Source organism: Drosophila persimilis, unplaced genomic scaffold (assembly GCF_003286085.1).
Source record: "Drosophila persimilis strain 14011-0111.01,24,50 unplaced genomic scaffold, DperRS2 tig00000002-arrow-pilon, whole genome shotgun sequence".
Lineage (NCBI taxonomy): Eukaryota > Metazoa > Arthropoda > Insecta > Diptera > Drosophilidae > Drosophila > Drosophila persimilis.
Window position 1 is genome coordinate 11525445 of NW_020825289.1, and position 21796 is coordinate 11547240.

At 45.8% G+C, this 21796-nt stretch overlaps 1 protein-coding gene and 1 non-coding gene across 2 annotated transcripts; both read right to left on the reverse strand.

Annotated features, from left to right (window-relative positions):
• Nucleotides 1–263: 263 nt before the first annotated feature.
• LOC6590566 (general odorant-binding protein 56h) lies at nucleotides 264–855 on the reverse strand. Its single transcript, XM_002016661.2, has 2 exons — nucleotides 781–855; nucleotides 264–708 (listed from the first exon to the last, which is right to left on the reverse strand). Exons 1-2 carry the CDS (start codon nucleotides 832–834, stop codon nucleotides 358–360), a joined length of 405 nt encoding a protein of 134 aa, XP_002016697.1. The 5' UTR covers nucleotides 835–855; the 3' UTR covers nucleotides 264–357.
• A 13328-nt stretch (nucleotides 856–14183) lies between these two features.
• On the reverse strand, nucleotides 14184–14256 carry Trnak-cuu. Its single transcript has one exon. It is a non-coding gene; the product is annotated as a tRNA-Lys (tRNA).
• Between the last annotated feature and the right edge of the window lie 7540 nt (nucleotides 14257–21796).

Genomic DNA, 21796 nt, shown 5'->3' on the forward strand with positions numbered 1-21796 from the left:
GAACCCAGCCAAGAGAGTTGATAAATCGTGGAATGCGTCAAGACAATCGTTCCATTGTACCCCGTTTTCTGTATACCTATGTGGAGTTCTTTACCCATCATTGTGGGACGCTTGGAGGTTTCTTTGAGTAGGGTTGGGCTAGGTTGGGACTGTCCCTAAGGTCATGTATCGATTGTAGTGCCGATAAGATATCCATGTATGATCTTTTGTCCTCCTAGAACATTTTTGAACCCCATTTCAATCTTTCAACTCTTTTTGTTTCCTGCTTTAGTGCAACTTTAACAACTTTATTCATTGGACACCAGAGATGAGAAATCATAGCTTTGATTTGATCCTATTTCGATGGCTGGAACAAGCTTAGTGATGTCCTGGTATGAGCTTGTGCTCCTTGAGGCACATGGTGATCTTGAAGGCCGTGTCACAGTCGTTGGTGCCCTTCATGTCCTTGCAGGCATTCACCCCCGAGGAAATCTCATCCATCTTGTCCTTGATCTGTGGCACATTCTTCAGGCTGTCCAGCATGGCCTGGGCATTGAACTGTCCGTTGACGAGATGGCCCTGCTTCTCCATCAGGCACTTGGTGTAGCACTTCAGGTTCTCCTTGGCAGTGCCCTGCATGCCGCTGGCCATGAAATCCTTCAGGTCCGCCTCGGTCACCTGGGTCGTCTGCATACACTCTTGCATGAGCTGGCGGAAGTCCGGATCGCACTAAATCGGATCGAGAGTGAATATATAGGGTTTTTAAGTGATCAGGACACGAACAGGTTTTCGTCGTCATACCTGAACCACAGCCAAAAACATGGCCAGAGCAGCACAGAATAGAGTTGACTTCATTTTTATTTGGTTTGTTTTTAGATTTAGTTGAAAACCGAAACTGTTTGAGGTCTGCTGGCCGGCTGGGGGCTTTTATACCGGCTCCCAGGGCGCCCAGAGAGCACAATTAAAGCAATTAAACTTTTTTGCTAGATAGCGGCCAGAATTTGATTACGCACAATGCATACAATTATTGCACAATAGAATCTCCCTTTTTTGATTGTAATTATACTCGATTATCAGTCCGCATTTGCCCTCTGGGACTGGTCGCACAAATCCATAAAGTTAGTCTCAATTAGTCTCCAGCAAAAACAAATCAATTATACATTTATTGTATTCATTCAGTTTGACAATTTTCGACCTTTGTTCGGGCCATTCGCACATCCACAATTGATTCGCTGCCAATTCGAGATCCCCAATTTACGCAGTCGCATAATCAGGGAAATATTTCCCAGTGTCGGTTCGTTGTGAATAATTTGCGAAATTATTAAAGCTCTCGCAACTAATTTGGGTCAGAGCGTAGCACACGGATTCTGTCATTTGTAGAGTACAATATTTCGAGTACTTAATACTAGACAAAGTTTAGATAAAATATAGATATAGTTCATATGGCTCGACAATTTCCCCTATGTCTTTATACTCGCTGTAAACTGTAAAATAAATGGATAATTAGTTCCACTACACAACGAAATCGATGGAATCGCGGGTGGCTCAGTTGTGGGCTGTCACTGTTACCAATTTGCGTGCAGATTTTCATAAGATAGGACCAAATGATCGTGCATGAACCACTCACATAACATTAATGCCAGTGTGACAGAATTAATGTACAACATTGTATCATTTTTATACCAAAGTTGGGCTTAGAATTTCGACTGTTAAACCCTAGTCTGTTGGATGATCTTGCTATAATAATCGTACGACACCTTTATTTTACTTAGGTATATAAATGCTAACGTGATTTATTCTCCATATTCATTTTGCAGACATTTGCAATCCTCACAACAGATTGCACAAGTCCGTTGTGGACAATCTATAACAATTAAACATCCGACAGCCCCCGTTCGGGCCATGATACAATAGACACACAATGGTAGTACATGTGTCTCGAGATATCTGTGGGGGTGGAGAACAAATATATAAAATACTCGTAGCTTGCATAATTCCTGAGTAAATTCAAATCAATAGACAAACAATAAGCTCCGGTTCGCAGGCCAACTGCCATTTACAGGTCTGAGGAAGCCATGTTGACAGGAGAAATAATTTATGCCTTTGTTATAAAATGCTCACCTGGCTCAGCCCCAGTCCCAGCCACGACCACGCCCACGCAGCCTATGCCACTGCCTCTGGCTGGCTTCCTGGTAAGTTGTCTTTTTTTGCCGGGCCAGAGGAGAAAAGGAGGGGACTGTCTCGATGCGAGAAAGAGTTCCATCAAAGTGGGACCAGGTCGATGCGAAGTGGTTGACAAAAGGCCGAAACCGAAACCCGGCTGGGTGGCTGCTACTACTTGTCATTAGTCAGGGCGGAGGATAAGCAAAGGACATGGCCATAAAAAGGCCAATGCGAGGCGCCAGAGAGAGAGAGGGAGCAAGACTAGAGGGAAATCTACAGACGGCACAAGGTGTGCCCTGTGAATGAATTGCTGAGTAACCAATAATGAAGTAAAACTGTTCGAGTCGAGTCCTAGTTGTGTCCTTGTGGGGGCGGTGGCGGTGAGAGAGGCGAGACAGAAAGACAGCCGGGCACAATTCACTGTCAGTTGCATTGTTTTGACCTGATTTACATGCCCCAGCCACCGATGAGATCCAGCTAGAGCTCTTGCTCCGTCTCCAGTTGGATTTCTATTAGAAATGGCAGTAGTTCCCTCTGTGGACCTTTATAGATTACAATGGTCACCACACAAAAGCGATAGATGCACGAACTGGCACACACACACACACTACCACTTCCACTCCTACTCGTACTCCGGCTCCTGCTGCCGCTCCCGGCTGGCGACGGCGCCAGACGACTACTACGATGACAGGACGAAACAAAGGCCAACGTTAATGAGCCAAAAGAATGGCGCGAGCCGTAACAAACGTGGCCAACTAAAGAGCGGGGCAAATTGTAAGAAAGCAGAACTGTGTCACAATGTTTTGACACACAGGGAAGGAGCAGCAGGATCCAGAGCAGAGCAGAGCAGGAAAAAGGGAATGGCAGAGAAATGGAAATAGAAAAGCAGCGGACAAAGGAACAGCAGCAGCGGCAGCCGGACAACTGCCAGAGTCTGGAGCTAGTTAAGCAGGCAAAGACAAAGTTGATAAAATTAGATTTGTATGGTAAATAGTTTGTGGGATGGCAGGCTCTTCCTGCTGCCAGGGTCGGCGAGGGGCAAAGTTTAATAAATGTATAAAATTAATTAGCCAGTTGAATGTTCATTAACAGCTGGCAGCAGGAACAACTGACAACTCTGTTCGGGAGGGAGCCTCCTGCTGGCTCTGCTAGCTCTGCTGCTCTTAAGCTTTAAGGCCAGGCCCAGGGCCAGGGCCAGAGCAGCTTTAAGCCCTGCCGGCACCGGTGCCGTATGTACCTTTGATGATGATGGGGATGGCTCTGGGCTCCGTTAGAGCCGGCAGGGCAGCTGTCAAGCTGCCTCAATTAATTCTCAGCAGTCAGTCAATGAAATTTTGTTGTTTTCGACTGCTCTCCCTCTTTTCTGGCCTGGCATTTTCACACCTCCCGCCTCGCCTCGCCTCGCCCCGCTTCGACTCAGACTCGACCTCCCGCTGTACTCTGACCAGGAAAAGGGGGAGAAAAGAAAAGAATGAAAAGTGAAAACCCCCAAAAATGAGTTTTGACCTTTCACAATTGCAAGCCACATGAGCTCTTTGTTGGCTGCAACTTGCGTTTTACGCTTTGTGGCAATTGACCACAAATGGCCGGCCCAGAGGGAATGGAAATGGGATGGAGGATACGAAATCTAAATTATATTTCGGACATTGTGGTAAAATAATTGGATTTTGAGGAATAATGCTGGGGATATGTTTGAGGAGAACAGGAAACCTAGAGAGAATGGCAGCGGAATCAATTCTGAATGTTTACTGTGTTGTCAGTGGAACCGCGTTGTTAGGATGTGGTTTTCTATGGACAGGATATTTGTGGAATTTTAAAGTTATTTTGATTGAATCGATGAAACAGTGAATGAAATATTTTCTGGAATTTACTAAGCAACTGACTGGGACTCGGAGGGATGCAGGATATTATTATTGCAATAAAATCTCCTCTGAGAACTTGAAGGCCAGACACCGTTCGAAAGCTTTGTGCCCGCCTGGAAATACAATCTGTGTAATTTACACTCGTCTATATTTTGGACAGCTATAATTGGAATCCGGATTCACGGCCCTTCAATTCCGTCGCCAGTCAATGACACACTCCCACCAGATGAAGGGAAGAATTCAAAATGCGAACGCACTGAGTTATTGAAATTAAGCATCAAGTGTCACGGCCAGGCAGTGGCATTGCCACTGCCACTGGCAGGGCGGAGGCCAATTCGCTGTCTTCGAATTGCGGCGGCGACAGGGGGCACGCACAAAAGCTCAAAAGTCCTTCCACATGCAGCAACATGAGCAGGAGTGGAAGTTTGGAAAAAAAATAAAGGAGAAAAATGGATGCCTGACAAGTGGCAAAAGAGCAAGGAATTTGAATTTGCGTGGAAGTTTTTTGGCAAAAATAAAGTCAGTAGACGCAGTCGAAGACAATTGCCCGAGCAAATGAAATCAGGCACAAGGATGGGCGATGAGTGGAATGGGGCATGAGTGACGCAGAGTGGGGACTCTAAATACGAGTGCGTCCCCACACAAAAGTACAATTTACATGCGTACGTGTGGCAGGGACTGCGAATGGGAATGGGGCAGGGGCAGGGGCAGAGACTCTGTGACATGTCCTTAGGATATTTGTATGCAAACAGGCAGGGCACAATGAGCTCTGAGCTCTGAAATCGATATGCGGGCGCGCGCCTCACAAGGAAGTTGCAGCTGAAGGAGCGGCGGCTTCCAACTCCAACTCTCATCTCCTTATCCATCTGCTTCTCCGAGAGCCGCATCTCATCGACTGGCAGTTGACAGCCATGTGCAGCGGCGCAATGAAATGAAAAATGGTTCGAAGGAGACTCAGACGGCGACGTTGCCTGCAGCTACAAACTCCCATGCGGAGTGTAAGGACCCGCGGCGACAGCGATGGCCCGCTGACAGGGCCTTTTACGAGTACGTGTACATGTATGTGTCTGGGGGTACTGATATGTGATATTAGTTTGATCTATTGTGATTTCGTTCAGGGCTGCAAAACGAATTGAATTTCCATAAACCCTTATATCTTCTTACTCGTAGAGCCCCATCGGAATATTTCCAGTAGTATTTTGTTCTTCTAAGTTAGTATTATAATTCCTAGCCTCAAAGTCATAGCGATATATCCCTTCTAGAATACCAAGGGAATACTGCCCCCAAAAAGGGTTAATAATACAACAAGAAGTATTATCTTCGACAGATAATATTTCTACACAATGCAACTGTCAGCGATTTTATAGATAAATCATAGGTGAGTGGACAAGCCAAAAGGAGAGTATCATAACAGCTGTTTCATCTGAACCAGCTAATAATGGATTTTCACAGTGAGTTTCCGACGCGCCTTCCATCAATTGCAATAAGAAACATGATTTTGCAATTTTCAACTGCAACACTTGGGAATTCTCAGGGCAGGAGAGCCAGAAGCACTCGCTGAAAGTTCTGGAGAAGTGGTTGGCCCATCCCTGGTCTGGTTCTGGTTCTGGTCCCGCTGGTACAGTCTCCATCGGGCTGATTATATCTGGCACTGTTGCTTGATTTGTTTTGCACACATTACCGATTGATTGTCTACGCCACGTACTGCTCTGCAGCACAGCCTCCGCCTCCGCCGCCTCCGCCTCCGCCGCCGCCACCGCCGCCGTCGCCGCCTCCCGCATACGAGTATGACTTGCAACGGTAGGCAGCTCCAGACGCAAATACCCGTCACCATTCGCCATCTCGATTCCCGCTTCCCTTGTTATGCTGGTGCGTCATTCGCTGCTTTTCGATTGTGCAACTTTGATAAGCAATTTTTGAGCGTCGTCTTTGTCCTCCTCCCCAGCAATTGTTTCTGTGCCAGAGACAGGGAAAGAGGCATCGGCATCCCGATCTTGTGCGTGTGCGTGTGCGTGTGCGTGTGTCACCAACACCCAGATGTGATACTGATGCCAATGCCGATGCCGATGCCCATGCCAGGACATCCCCTTCGATAGCCATCAAATTAAGGCCAGCCCAAATCAAGGCAGATATGTACTAGTGCTGGCTCTGGCCTCGGGCCATCTCGAAAGGAATCTACATCTGCACACTCATCTCGATCTATTCTCTGTTTTAGAAGCCTAATTGCCAGGCTGTTGGAGCGTTTGCCTCGGCCGAACAGGTGCAAATGGTTATGAAGCACAGCCTGCATTAAACTCGAAGGGGAAATGCAAATGAAAACCTTTAAAACATGCCCAGCATAACCCGTACTTTCAGTCGAGTTACATGTCTGTAAGAGATGTTTTCTTTTCTTTATTGAGACCCTTCTCTTCCCCATATTTTATTGTAATTTCGGCTGTACTCGGACAGTAGCAAATTGGTTACAAACACAGCTGTCGACCCTTACGTGGCTATAAAGTAGAAGACAAAAGGGTTTTTCAAGCCAGCCCCAAACAAAAAAAAAACAAAAAAAAACACATTAGAAACGTGTGCCGGAGCAGGGCCATAGGAGAGGTATACTTGTATGGCCGGTCAATAATGCGGTAGCTAAACGGTTTCGACATACCCCAAACTCGAAGGAATTTCATGGCCCACATACCTTGGCATATGTGTGGTCAAATTAAAAGGGTTCGAAGGATATCCCTACGCTGTTATCTGCATCTGAAAAGAGTTTTCAAAAATACAAAATAATATTTACCAATTGAAGTTCCACAACTATGTGAGTGCTTGGGCTGTCAATCGTTGCAGCCTCTACATATTCCAATATATCAAAAACATTCCTTTGATTCCATTTTCTCCGGGATGACCGTTGGGAGGCATTTCTGGGATGCCATTCTCTGCCCTCTCAGCTGATCAAGCACCTGAATTATTTCTTTGGAGTAACTATATTACCCAAATTGTGTCTGCGCCCAGCAATCCTCCGTTCCGTATCGATCCGAGGCACTGTCCTTTGCAAAACAAAACCAAATATAAATATTCACCATCAGATGCTGACAATCGTTGTTAAAATACAACGAACAACTCTATTGAGACCCCGTTTCTGTTTCTGTTCTGTTGGATCCATATAAACATCTGTTTGTCTGTCATCGTCAGACCGACCCCGAAACATATCGAGCCACGGAAAGAAATGCATACCAACATTAGTATGTACATACATATGTACTCGGATACATTTGTATATTCATCCACCGTTCCTCGGGCATGGGTTCCCTCCATGGATCGTCTTTAGCTCCCCAGTTCTCTGAAGCTGATTGCGAATTGCAAATCGATGTGGACGGAATAAAGGTAAACGTAAAACGTAAAACGTAAAAACCGCACGGTAGGAAATTTGAATAAAATGCAATAAGACAAACACATGCATGATAATTTCAACCGGGCCCAAGCTAAACACAACAATGCATCATTCCCTTAGTTTTCGGCTGGGGGGCTGTCGGCACTTTGGGTTACGATTACGTTACCCTTCCTGAATGTAGATACATGTGCATATACGAAGTTTATACAGTTGTGTGTTTATAGTAGGAGCACATACATATATGCAAAATATCCAACGCAGCTCGTGCGTGTAAGCTCGTGATGATGATACACTAAAAACTACGCTGTTAAACAACCAAACCACAAAATACATCAAAATGATGCGGTTGCAAACTGATGCAGAAACAAGTTCTGAAGTCCCCGACCAGAGAGGCCAGAGCGGACAGAGCCAGAGTCAGAACCAGAGCCATAGCCAGAGCCAGAGCCAGAGCACGGTACAATGAACCACTGTCGAAGTGGTTGACTGTTGAAGTGGTTGCCGAGTTTTGTTGGGTGCAAAAAGTTAGACAAATGTATTTGAGATTAGTGCAGGAGTGCAACGCAATGGGAATACCCTGGAGGAGTTTTCAGATTTGTTGGGGCGAATAAAACAGTGGTGAATTGTATCTAGATAGCTTTAAATTTAAATTTCTAAACCTTGAATTTCAAGAGCTAGAAGCTTGGACTAGATCAACTGGCTACTACTAGTTTGTTTCAATGACTTATACCCCTGGTAAAACACTCTCAGAACCTCATTCAGGAGAAAAACCCCAAGTCGAGTCACTCTGGGAGGAACATGCTGCTCTTGGGGGCTGGCAGGGAAATGGCAAATGCAACTGTCTGACCTTTCGGGCAGTAAATTATGCATAGATGGATAATTTATAACTTATGCGTGGCAGTGCCAACCCCCGAAACATTTTGCATGGTACGCTGACGGGGGAATCAGGCGGAGACATAGACAGATGCACAGACAATGATTAGGGCCACACACAAACCTATTATTAACATGGCAGGCCCTGTCCACTCGGGTGGACAATTGCAATTGCTTGCCAGTAATTCTCAATTTAATTATAGTAATACACACACACTCGCACTCACGGACCGGACTCTAGAGGAGGGGCTGGCTCGTCTAAGTGCAGATTTGAGCGCATTTGCACTTGGGCCAAGTTTTATGGCTCGGCTTTGAGACCCCTGCCTGAGATCTGAGGGACTGCCAGCCTGTGCGTAAATCAAATGCAAATGTCGAGTGCCCGTAGTGCAATGACAGCAGTGTCCTGACCCTGTCCAAGAGCTGTCCTTATGTTTGTCCGCTTGTCCGCTTGTCTGCGGCTAGCTTCTCGCCATATTCATTATGCGGAAAGGCAGGAGAACCCACTTTTGGGTCTCCCTACGAATCTGAATCCTCTGCCCGCCCTCCAGGTCCGGTCCTGCTGGATGGGATCTATGTATCTGACTTTGGCATTAGTTTTAGCCCGGGCAACTTTTAGTTCTCATTTTCGCACGTAGCTCGATGCCGATGTCCGATGGCCGCACATATCGGATTCAGCAATCAAGGTGTGGGCCAGCCTGAAGGGGAGAAAATTATGCTCACGTAGCGAGTACGTGCTGTTGATTTGATGGTCAGTTAATTATTATTTTTTGTGTTTATAGAGTTGCGGCTATGTTGTTTGGGGCAGGCCAGAAACAGAAACATAAGCAAAATGCTCTGGCTAATGTCTGATCTTGTGGCTAGGCATGTAGAGATTGCGCCCGTGCATGCTGGGTTATGAAGTGTCTCAGTCTCATAAAGGTGACTGGAAATGACTAGCTGGAAAACTTCATATCTTGATAGGTGTGAGGAGTAAACAGGAGGAACAGGAATACTCGAGGATTAATACTGGAGTTCCAGGCACCTTTAAACCCTTTAGAGATTTTCCATTTTAATCATACCAAAAGGAGTATAGAGAATTAAGTATAAAATATACTATTAGTGTGTACACTTTATGATCACCTGCACTGCAGTCATGCTTATGCTCATGATTAGGAAAGTTTTGTACCAAGGTTGATGTTAATTTTCGCTGCCAAGGTCATAAACCCTTCGTGGCCTGCGTCAATACTATTCCGATTGAGCAGCAGATGGATGCCGCCAAATTTGTTTGATGAGGCAGGAGCGGATCAAGGCTTTTGAGTCCTACCTTTGGGCCCGTCTGAACATACATATGTATGTGTAGGTTTTATTATATTTTTCTTTTCGGTTTTCCTACACTATTTGAAGAACTTTTAAGACTCAATACTCACTTTGACTTAAAGTCCGCCCCAGTGCCTGCATCGTGCTGTAATCAGCCGAGGCGGGTGAGGGATATGATGTTGGCCAAATCGCCGGCGCAATTCCGACGGCCAATGCCAATATTAATCAATTCTATATGGAGCGCAGCTCAGGCGGATCTAGTGGGTCCAAAACCATCCCAAACTGGTTATCCTCTGCAACAGCAGCAGCGGCAGCGGCAGCAGCAGCAAGTCGAAACTCATTTCGTGTTGCGACTTTTGATTATGATGATTATTACGCGTAATCGCCGCTACATGTGCTACATGCAGCGCCAAGGCCCCCTCCACTATCCGATCCCCGCCCCTGGAGCTTATTGATGAGGTACGAAGCTGGCATAGCCCCCTGGCCGAACCGAAAGAGCCTGGGACACCTGTGTGTATATTATTATTACACATCGGACATGGCCAAGAGAACAGGGCAATGAGCAATGGCAAGGGTAAGGGCACGGGCATCGGCATCGGTATGGGCACAGGCACGGGCAATGGGAATTGGAATTCGAATGGACAGGGGCATGGGCACTGGGCAATGGGCAGACGAATTTAAGCGAGCTACTCGTACACACGATGACGCTGTAAGTGAACACTAATGTGGGTCCAGAGTATGCAGCAGTCGCGGTCAGTTAAGTAGGACCATCACGAGTACGGGTTCTGGAAGAAAAATCTAAAGAATCAAATATTTGTAATAGAAATCTCTCTTAGATTTTTGATCTGCTCATGAGCAGATATAGTATATAGTAGTGGAACTCCTCTTGGTTCCATTCGAATGATCGCAGCTGTAGATTGTGAATCTTACATACAAGCTTGCCAGCAGACTCGCTGACTGTCTGACGTAACAACAAGTTAACAAGATAATGACAGTAGCGGCGGCTCACCGGACGAACCAGGCCAGCCCATTCAGCCCAGTCCCAGTCCCAGTCGGTCCAGTCAACATAGTCATCGTGGTCGTGGTCTTGGTCGGTCCCCCTCTTTCTGGAAGAGGTTCGCGTCCCGCTCTGTTATTTAGTCGGAGGTAGGTGTGGATCGGATCCATTTGTGTGTGTGTGTGTGTGTGTGTTAGAGTGAGTGACGTGCCGTGCGCATAAGTGACTGATGGCCGGCGACGTCCAGGGCCCGGCCCCCTTTCTTTATGCTGGAGCTGGCTGCCATTTCCTCTCCCTCCTCTCCATCCGCCTCATGCGCGGCTGCTGTCGGCCAAAGACCATAATCAAGTATGCTAAAAAGACGCGCTAACCAAAAGGAAATTGAAATGAAATATAAAGAGTATATGTGTGCTTGTGCTCGTGCTCGTGTGGGTCTGCGTGGGTCTGTGTGGTGTGGCGAGAGAGAGTGTGAATATGTATACGTTCCTTGGGTGACCACTCGTATGCGTGTCTGTATGGGTAAGCACTATAGTTTGCTCTTCTGTGGTATTTCGCACCTGGAGCGGCGGCTGCTCACCTTGTTAAGCAGAGCGTCGTTAACACTTGAGGTATTCTCTTCTGGTTTTTCTGCTGCTGTGGTGGTGCTGCTGCTGCTCCTGGCCCTGTTCTTGCTCCATCGCTCCTCCCGTTCCCCTGCACCTACGGGTGCACTGGCCAACAAGCTCATTAGCCTCATAATTAGCTTTCGTTATGCTGTTCGTGTATTAATTAGAAGTTATTGCTGCGTCCAGGCGCCGCGCACGAAACCCACTCAACACTCGCTCCTCCAGGGAGTGAATGTGGGATGTGGTAGATGGGCAGAGGGGGGCCTCTTCTCTGCCTCATTGCATTTTAAACCGCTCATCAAGCCAGTTTTCCTCTCGTCAGCCTTTTTCCTCACTGTTTTACTCGCCTTTGTTCTGGGATTTTTTGCTGCTGCTGCTTCTGCTGCTGCTTCTGCTACTTCTGGCCACGGCTAATGCAGAGATAATGATGCTGTGGCTTTGATCGATTTGATAACAATTTAATTTCGAGTGCACGCTCGTGGTTTTCCCCACATTATTGCATTTTCCACTAGAGTCTTGCGATGTGGTGTGCAGGGCACGTAGGCAGATTAGCCTGGTGAATAAGAAGGGGCGGGGGAAGGGGAATGGGAATGGGGCGACGAAGAGTGATTGCGTTCCCAAGTGCAATACATATTGGGTTAGACTAATGGTTCATGGTGACACCGCGCATAAGGAAGGGCCCCATAAACAGAGAAAATTCAGAATAAAGCCGTCCTGCTCCCAGAAGAGAATTAGAGAGGGAGCGGGAGGGGTGTGGGCCCCAGCGCTGCACGTGAGTGTGAATTAAATGAGGTATTCGCTCTGCCAAATATGGAGTTCTACGTACTATGCTTTGCTCCATTATATACACGCACCGTGGCTTTGATTTATCTTTATTTACGGTAATTGGAATAATAATGAATAGCTTCTAAATCACATATTTGATTGCAATAATGTTAGTTTCTTTATGGTATGCTTCGTTCTTTAAAATAATGATTTAAAAGCTATGAATATCAACATGACGTATATATAGAGCTATTTGCAATGTTCATTATATTTGTAGGCTGATTTAAAAAATATTTCTGCATCGATGGAGTTTTCTACAACTTTTAATGCATAATAATTATTTTCGAAAGTTTGAACTTTCCTCTTATTCGAATCTCGGATAATAAACACAACAAATCTGCAATCCGCGAGAGCTGGGGCAAACAAACAATGGGCCGGAGGCACAGCCGACAAAAAATGCTGAGCAAACCTTATTAAAAAGGGATAACGGCGTACGAGCAACGCTAATGACAACGCTCATGGGTGTGGATGAATGGATGGGTGGGAGAATGGATGGGTGTGGACGAATTGCAAACACACACACACGTCACTCAGCCACGACATCCTTCCGGGAGCGACAAAGGGTCGGTCGGGCAGGGATCGGGCCTGGGCCTGGTCCTCGTCCTCGTCCTTGTCCCGGGCTTAACGCTGTTAATGACCAAGGGCAACAGCGGCATCGCCCTCAACATCGGCCCAGACATTCCGCATCCTCCAGGCTATATATGTTATTACGTGTGCTCACGAGCAATTGAGGATGCAATGTCATACGTCAGCAGAAGGTGAGTCAAATCAGCGGCCAGGCCGTGGCAGGGTTAAACAGGAATACACAAGTCAACAAAGTTTGGATCTGATTGAAAATCATTGTGCAATGTCATATACTCGTAGTAGAGCTTAACATCCATGACACAGAACAGAGGCGGACCGTGTTGGAGAGTATTTCTGAACAAAAAAACTGCTGCATAATGTTTATTTGCCCGAGCAAAAGAAATTTATGTGTTCGGAGCCCGTTTAGGACGTTTGGTTGGGGGTACTAAAAAACTTTTGCTTAAGAAATCTGCGGCAAAAGGGTTGGAAGGACATTGGTCCCGGTTTCGACTCGGGCAGCTGGCAGCACCCTGCTGTGGATAAATCTGCGTAGCAAATGCAACTTAATTAAATTTCCAAATACTTTCTCCGCTCAGGAGCTGGGATGCAAAATGCTGCTTGCTGTTAATTACGAAATTGTAAAACTCAAAGTTCAAATTGCAATTTGTATTCATTTGTAAGCCGTCAGAGCCATTAAATTTGTAAACCGCCGCCACTGCCGCCGCCAGACCCGCTGGCAAAATTATATATTAATGCGGGCGGACGGACGTCTGTCTGTCTATCACTGCGGACACCTTTGCGGACGGCGCCTCCTCCTTCGGGCACCCCCATCTCCATCTCCAGTCCCCCGTGCAGTCACCCACATAATTTAAATGCATTTCCTTTTGCGCATTAATTTCCTAAGCTTTTTTGCATACGAAAATCCCGCACAAAACTGCGTTCGATGTAATCCCATGAGCTTTAAAGTCACGTGTGTGCCCTGCCCGGGGGCATGTCTGTTTGTGTGCGCTGTTGCCACAATCCAACCTTCCTTTCTGTGGCAGGGGACAGCTGCAGGAGACGAGGCACGCACAACAAAAGCATCGCCGTCGCTGGATTTGTTTTTGTATTCGCATGTAATAAATGTATTTGTTTATCCCCCTCTAATTTTCACTGCAAGCGAAAATATACCACAAAAAAAGAGAGTGCTACGTAGAGATGGGGAAATTGGAGTCTGGGCGGCTCTCCCCATGGTCTGGTCTCCTCTCTTTGTCTTTTTTGTATGCTTTTTGTGAAGTTTTCGTTACATTAATTGTCCTCCAGTTCGCTTTAGGGGAGCCACGACTGAACGGAGCCCCTATTTTCATTGGACGCTCTGAATTTTTCATATAGGATGCATTGTGCATCGCGAACAATGACTTTCACTTGCCGCAGGATCAACAAACAGTCTGTTCAACAAATTGAAAGCTCATACAAACATATGTTTATAATTTAAATGTTTTTAATTTAAATTTGAATCAAATCAGAATCACCCAACCAAGTCAAAATGGTCATCATAATTTTTTAAATGTTTAATTTAGATGTAATTTGTTGTACATTCTTAGTTAATTAAACATCAAAAAAAAAATATACTTATGAAAACGCAGGAAAAGAAGAAACAAAAAGTTTGTTTTCGCCCAACGTGGGGCTCGAACCCACGACCCTGAGATTAAGAGTCTCATGCTCTACCGACTGAGCTAGCCGGGCTGTTGTACATCGAACGGCAAATGCTAAACTAGAGCTCAGCCAGAGGTATGTATATACTGCTTTCTGTTTCAGGCCTATTAACAGTTGTCTATTTATAGACCTTATCGAAGAATTTGGGAGTATTTTGGGATTAAGAGTTGCGTCTAAAATGCTTCTTTAGGCATTCATATGTGTATTTTTGTACACAACTGTATATAAATATGTAAGTATGCTTGTGTCTTTTATAATTGCTTTAAATTTTAAAAATTTATATATATATAATATGTATTTTATAAATAGATTATGTATATCATCAGTTTATATTATATTTTGACCAGGGTCTAAGGTTTTAGTGGTAATCTCTTGATTTTCGTATCCCAATTTAATGATTATCTGAATTTCTATGTTCCATGTTCCTCTTCCCAAGCAATACTTGCGACTCATTCACAAAGAATTACTATTCGAAATGAGCTGGTTTCATTCATCAGCACATCACAAGCTCGACAGCCATGTCAGAAATATCATTACAATTGTGTTCCGTTTCTCATGCTCCTTTAGAACGGCTCACACACACAGAAATATCATGGGGGGAAACATCATGCGTGGAAAATGGTTATTCATAATCATTTGTTACGCTTAATTGTTGTCTTTGCGGTTTACCTCTCGGCTGCTTTGTGTGCTGACCGCAAATTGTTTTTAAATTCATTTCTCAGTCCCAGACAGTGGGGCGGCGAACACAAAAGCCGAACGGGTAGTCAAAGTCTGAGAATTTTTGATTATTGTCATTATTGGGGCAGAAGTAGAGTCAAAATCGTTTAGCGAGATGTGTGCCGCCGTAAAGATTCCCACCAGAGCCGTGAAAAGCGCGCCTCAACACATTACGGGTCCCGTCCTCATAGATTCCGCCTTGGATTCGGTCTTTTATGACTATTTGCTGTTTATTTTTGCTGAAATTTAAATCCGCAAGCGTTCGGCTCGGTCTTGGTCTGGGTCTCGCTCTGGTTTATTATCATTTGCCGACACTTTTTTATGAGTTAAGCCAGACGCGGCTTATCTATTTGACAATGCGGTAGGCACCACCAAAGAGAGCCGTTGAAATGGTTAAGGAGTGTGCGACGGCAGCGGCCTTTACTGCCAGGCCTACAGCCAGGCACAGCCCACCAAACAACCGTCAGTCGCTTCATTCATAAATAAATTAAATAAAAATATTTTTTCAAGCCGCAAGCCATGCAACAATAACAAATAAGCGACGCGCGGAGCGAGAGGATGAAGAACGCAACCAACGCGCCGGCAAGAAATCTGCATAATGAAGCGTAATACGCAAGTGGTGTGGAGCTCTGATTGGACCCGGATTCTGTGCCCCGTATTGAGGAAGGCTGGGCTTCCGTGGCAACGGCGGGAGTACGTCCTGGACGAGGACATATGGCTGAAGTGCGTTTTATTCATCCCAGGTCGACAAGCGAGGTATGAAAGGTAAAAGCTTTAATTAATCAGGCCAAGAGGGACTGGCAATTGAAGAGATATCGTTAATTAGGAACCCCACAAAAATACGGAGGAGGGAACTCTGCAGGGAATGTACAGTTAAAGTGCAGGTATTGATAGGGAAAGTTTGAAGGGTTAAAAATAACTATTCACCTATTTAAAATAGGAATAGCAAAGAGTACGTACACACATACATACGTACAAACATTATTCTTTCAAGAGAATATCCACTCGTTTATTAACTTCAAGCTCGTTCCAATCAATTACGTGCCTTTGTTGACCATAAAAAATACAGTCGTTTCAGAAAATAAACTTTATAATTCCTTTTATAGATCCGCAACAAGCGCATATTTCAATAATGGCTCCCCAATCGCTTCCTTAGACCCTTACACCCCTTGAAGTTATTAAAAGATTTGTGGCGCTCTGGTCAGGGGTCAATGGGAACCACCCCATATGAATGAATCGAGATTTCCGCATTGGCTTGGCCCCCACTTTCGAATCCATCGCCGATATTGGACTGCCCCGGATTCGGTACGCCTCTTTGGTAGCATTTTGTTTGGGCGTGTTAAAAGTTAAAATAAATCAAACAGCCATAAATTTGCCGCTTTCGGCAATATGTGGGGAATTCGATACGTTCATCAAATGTAAAAGGGTTCAGGCGATGCGTTTGCTATCTATCAATAAATGTCTCTATATGCGGGCCATCGTCAGCCGCCCCACACACACACGCACATATTTTATCGGCGAAAGGACAGCAGCAGCAGCAGCAGCAGGACCCATAGTAGACGACGATACGCATCCCTTGCCCGGCCCCGTCGCCGTTTCCGTCTATATGTACTATGTCTGTCTGGAATGTCGGCTCCCCCGCACCCATTTAGCACACTTGTCGGGCATAGAAATCACCCAAAGTGGGGCTTATGAAAAATATGGCGCAAAGGGGTTAAATGACGTATGCATTGCTGCCATTTCTCTTCTCTTCCCAAAGAGCTGGCTGCTGGCTGATGGCTCTTCATTTGCCTGCCGATGTCTTAGTTACCCAAACCGGAAGCTCCGAATATATCATAGCACCAACAGGCAGTCTGAGTGAGTTGTGCTGTTTGCTTTTTATGAGTAGCCAGAAGGACAACAAAACTGTGATCAATCGCGCCTGGAGTAGAGGTAGTGGCAGAGGTTGAGAATAAATGTAGAGCCATTTGCAGTTTTTGGTTAGGGAAATTGTGATCTTCCCCAAAGTGGAATGGAATGATGAGGGAAATGGCCAGGAAACTAAGCTCCTCGCAAGTCTGATACCTCATATCTATAGTTGGTACAGATTAATGCCAGCAATTGGTGCAGATATTTCATTTAAATTATACATAAGCAACGAGGCGGGGTAAATAGGAAAACGCCCCTCACGAGAGGCCGAGCATCCCCAGGAGAGGTCAGAGGCAGAGCCACTCCAATAAAATGTATTGTACGAGTGTCTGATTAACAGAGCAACCGCAAAACAATTTAATACTAAAACCCAAACCACATGCCCTGGCACGCGTCCCAGTTCTTTTTTTCCCGTTCCCAGACCCCAATCCCAGAAAGGGAGTTGTTGAGCGACCCACCATGCCACATGCCTGATAAATGCACAAAATCTGCAACAAACTGTTGAGAACACGCGCTATCCGACAGATCGCACTGGGGTTAGGGGTAGGTACAGCCTCAAGGGTATAGAATTACATTTTGGAACCGAGAACCGACTGCGTGATTCGCCCTTTTGACAAATAGCCTGCTCGAGTCGAGTTACCAGATCCGAAGATTCCGATCCACAGATTAGCATTGTTCCAGGGCGCTGCCCACAAATTTGTGCATTTCTATTGCCAGGTGAGATTCGGGCAACGTCTACTCCATCCAAAACCTCAATGACAATAAAGGAGAGGCATAAATCTAACCGGAAAACAATGCGGGGAGAAAGGATAATTTCGAAAAACCATTAATGGGCCGCGCACATTAACGTTCTGTTGTGACAGGCGGCAGGCAAATGAGCCAGGACAGACACATGGCTCGAATCGGTTGGGTTATGGCGGTCATGGGTGCCAGAAAGTACAGGAAACGCAAGCTGCAGTCAAAGAACTCCACTCCAGTCGACTCCCGGTCCTGTCACTGCCACGTTGTCCTTGCTTGCCGGTTCGCCTGGTAGCATGGCTGGCTTTGGTCTGTCATTTATATGGAATGAACGTCATAGATCGATTCTGAATTCCGGGAATTCGCTGACGCTGACGCTGTCCTGCCCGCATAAATCATGCTTTTGAAGGTATCGACCGACGGCCGTGACCTGCGAAAGGCGTTTGGTATTTCTACTTTCCAATACGATAACTGCCGAATGCTGGAGAGTGTGGAAAAGAGAGAGTGAAGTGGAAAAGTGGAGGGACAGTCAAGTGGTAAGTAAGCCCCTCAGAACTTCTAAAGGAAGTCCGTTGCACCCCTGGAAATTTCTGAAATAATTGTTTCCCCTCTCTGTTTTGTAAGTTTTCCATATTTAATTGCATGACAAGAGCTTAGCAACCATAGACAAAGTGTCTAATCAAATCAGAGGGCAGGACCAGCATCGGCAGGACTTAATCGCTTGATAGGCTTACAGCAGGCATCGTGGCAATGCGCAACGCGCCTCCACGAAAATCATTGACATCAAAGGCATTTCTGTTTCCCAGTTAATAAATGGCCAGCAAGCAAACGGAATTGTTATTTATAGCATTATGCCAATAAGACGAAGGCTAATTTAGTAGCCGCGTGCCCCTCCCCAACCCAAAAAAAAAACCCACGAAACACACTCTTTATAGAGACAGAGATATGGGATTGTGAAATGCGTTTCATTTTTAATCCAATTTGCATATAAAACGACACAAAGCCCGCTAAATGCAACCCTTAATAAGTCACCAAGGGACTCATGGGCGGCGGTCGCTTTGCGAGCACTTGAGAATATTGTGTAAATCCCATCGCAACCCACCACCGCACCGCACAGCACCATAGTGCCGCCAGGAGACAGCCGTTCCACCACTTTAGAATTGTCAAGGTTTGGTTTTCATTTTATTCCTCTGCTTCTCTGCTCCTGCTTCCTCCGCCCCTCCATTGTCAACTATAAATATGTCAAAGTTTCTGGTTACCATGGGCCATTGGTTCAACATCCACCCCAGAGAAGCAGCGAGGGCCAGCCCTAAGCGAGCACTGTTCTTCCAAATTTTTAAGTATTGTCAATATTAGTAAATATTAAAAAGTGCACTGGGAAGGTACATTACTCTGGGGGTTGTTGCCCCCCTGCCACAGGAAATTGTAAATTTCTGTAAGCCGCAAGTATTACAGGCCGGGCAGGGCATTACCCTTCTCCGATCCCACTGACTGCCAATTTTTCACTTTCCTATGCAATTTGTGTAATTTTTTATTAAAGACATTAGTCAAATAAGTGCGTATACGGGGACGGTGATCTGGTTCTCACATGACGCCGCCGGGCATTAATCTGAAATGGCAAACGCCCTCGCCAGGGCAACCAGAGCTTCCACACCATCCAGCCGACCCAACCGACCCACCCGCCAACCCACGAACCCACCGAGCCAGTCATTTTGGGCGACCCACCGTGTGCGTCATTTGTTACATTTATTACATATTTTACTTTTTTTTTATTCGACGCTGTTTTCGATCTAAACGGATTTGGTTACCCGGCACCCACACCCCTCACAACCTACACCCAACACTCGCCTTTGGCCTCGGAGAAAATTAAACTTTTCGCTTCGCTTTTGTACGGAGTGGAAAAACGTTTGCTGCACTTATGACGCCGCCCGCTCAGCCGCCCGCTCAGCCACCCCCTAAAACCACCACTTCCCCATTTTTGTTTGGCATTGACTTCCGCCAGCTCGGACCGAGCCCAGTTTTTATTAGCTTCATTTTTAGTTACTCAGCTGTTTCAGGTTTTCTTTTGTCAGGATTTTTTCTTTTTTTTTTTGATGAGAAGAAGGGTGCTTTGATGGGCAGTTGCAACAGCAAATGTTGCAGGGGTTAATGTTCCCCTTCGCCTTTGCTTTCGCCTTCTCCCGATTCGGGTCGGGTGTGTGTATCTGGAACTGTTATTGTTGTCACGATTTTCGCATATTTCATAAATTCGGGCAGATTGCTAATTTGTGCTCTAAATTTGTGCAAATGCGGAAATATTTGGTTAGGGCTTTGGGTGGGATTCTCACTCTGCCATTATTGAATTTATTGGTTGCTATTTATCAAATTGGATTTTCAAATGGGATTTTGGCAAGGATTGAGCTTGCATATTCCAGAGCGTTTGGTGTGATGTATGCGCTTGTGGTTTAAAAGATTGAAAGTTGGGCAAACAGAAGCAGAAATTGAAATTATTTGACAGCTGCGGATAGTTAGTTGAGCTTCATTCGATTTATGATACTCTGATTCCATCCATGTGAATCGTACTCGTAATCATACTCGTGCTCTCCCTCATATTTACTTTGGTCCCCGCTTCTTGCCCAATTGACCGAAGGATTCGACTCACTCTTGATAGCTCTGTGGCGTGGGATAGTTGACAGACAGACAATCGACAGAAGTCGCCTGAAAGAGTGACTTTTTCCATGATTATGGGGCACACGGGGAGCGTGTGATTAGCTTAATTTAATAGTTGCGCGTATCACGTTTATTGGTTCTCTGCCCCTCGCTTCGAGTGTTCCTAAAAATAATGACATAACTATAGTTCATATAGATACATAAATCAACAAATGTCCTATCCCTCCGTGTGTTTACCTTCGGCTCTGGCTGCCAGTTGGACTATTAAACTAATTTCCAGTTGTCATTGACGAGCACGCACACGGCAGTTCCTGCTCTTGACTATCTCCCTTTCCCTGTCCAGAGCAGTCCACTTACAATTCTCAGTTCCATTCTGTAGCCAGTCACACAGTGCACGCACAGAAAGCCCTTGCTCTGACTCCCAGTAAACTTCCATCTGCCCTGCAGCCACAAACTAAACCTGGAGTCGGATATGTAGCCCCCTCTGGTACCCCTTACCTGCAGTGGGGTTCTGCATCCGGCTTCCTCTGCACTGTGGATGCCTCGACCTCCATGCAAATGAATCCGACTTGACTCGACTCGACTCGTCTGCAGGATGTGTCAGGTAACTTTGACTCGCTATTCCCTGCCTCGTAGGCATTTTTGCCCAGATTCCATATTTACTGTCAATGTTAATTGCTCAGAATTGCACTAAAGTGTTGACTTTTGTGCCGCACAGGAAACTGCCATGGTATGGCATGCAAGTGCTGAATTCTGATTGCTAAATCCAAAGTTCATGACCCATGTGTTCTGTGGTACTCTCCTTTCGAATTGATGGCAAAGGAATGCAATGCAGTTGCGGGAGAACAGAGTTTTGTGTTGCCATAGAGAGTTGTGAAAAAATTAAATTAATTTTTCGAGTGCCAGCTCAAATGCCCTAATCCCTTGCTTAAGCCCACTTCCCACTCTCAAAGATCTTTTTGAGGAGCAGCCTTCGGGCTGCCGCTCTGTGGGAAGGAATAGCAAAGAAGATGCCATTTACTCGACAATTTCTCAGTTACTTTCCGGGAAATCATTTGCTACTTAAGGCGGCAGCACATGTCGGCTTAAGCATCCTTTGGAAAACGCCCAGCCAGGAACATATGGCATACATTTCATCCTCGTTCCCATTTTCACTGTCAAATGTCGCCTTAGTCTCGTCTTACGCGCTGTGTTAATTATACTAATTGCACTAAATCACTTGAAAATTTCGAAGAGAGTGCCGTAAAAAATGAAGACCGAAATTAGGGCGTAGCACATTTCGCCCAGGTTCCTTATGAGGCCAACAAATGTCAGCGCAGGCTGTGAGAAAATGCTGGAAATGCGCTGATCTGGTGAAATTCTAGCCAGGCTCTGGCTCTGGGCTCTCGCATGTGGCTCCTCGCATGTGGTACATCGGAATAAATTACAGAATCTCCGCATATGGTTGGGTGGGTTAATAATATGGAAAACAGAATCAGGTCGGGCTGGTGAGCATTATTAATGATTGAGGCCGATGCCAACTCCAGGTTGTTTCTGGAAAGCCAAGATTGATATTGAG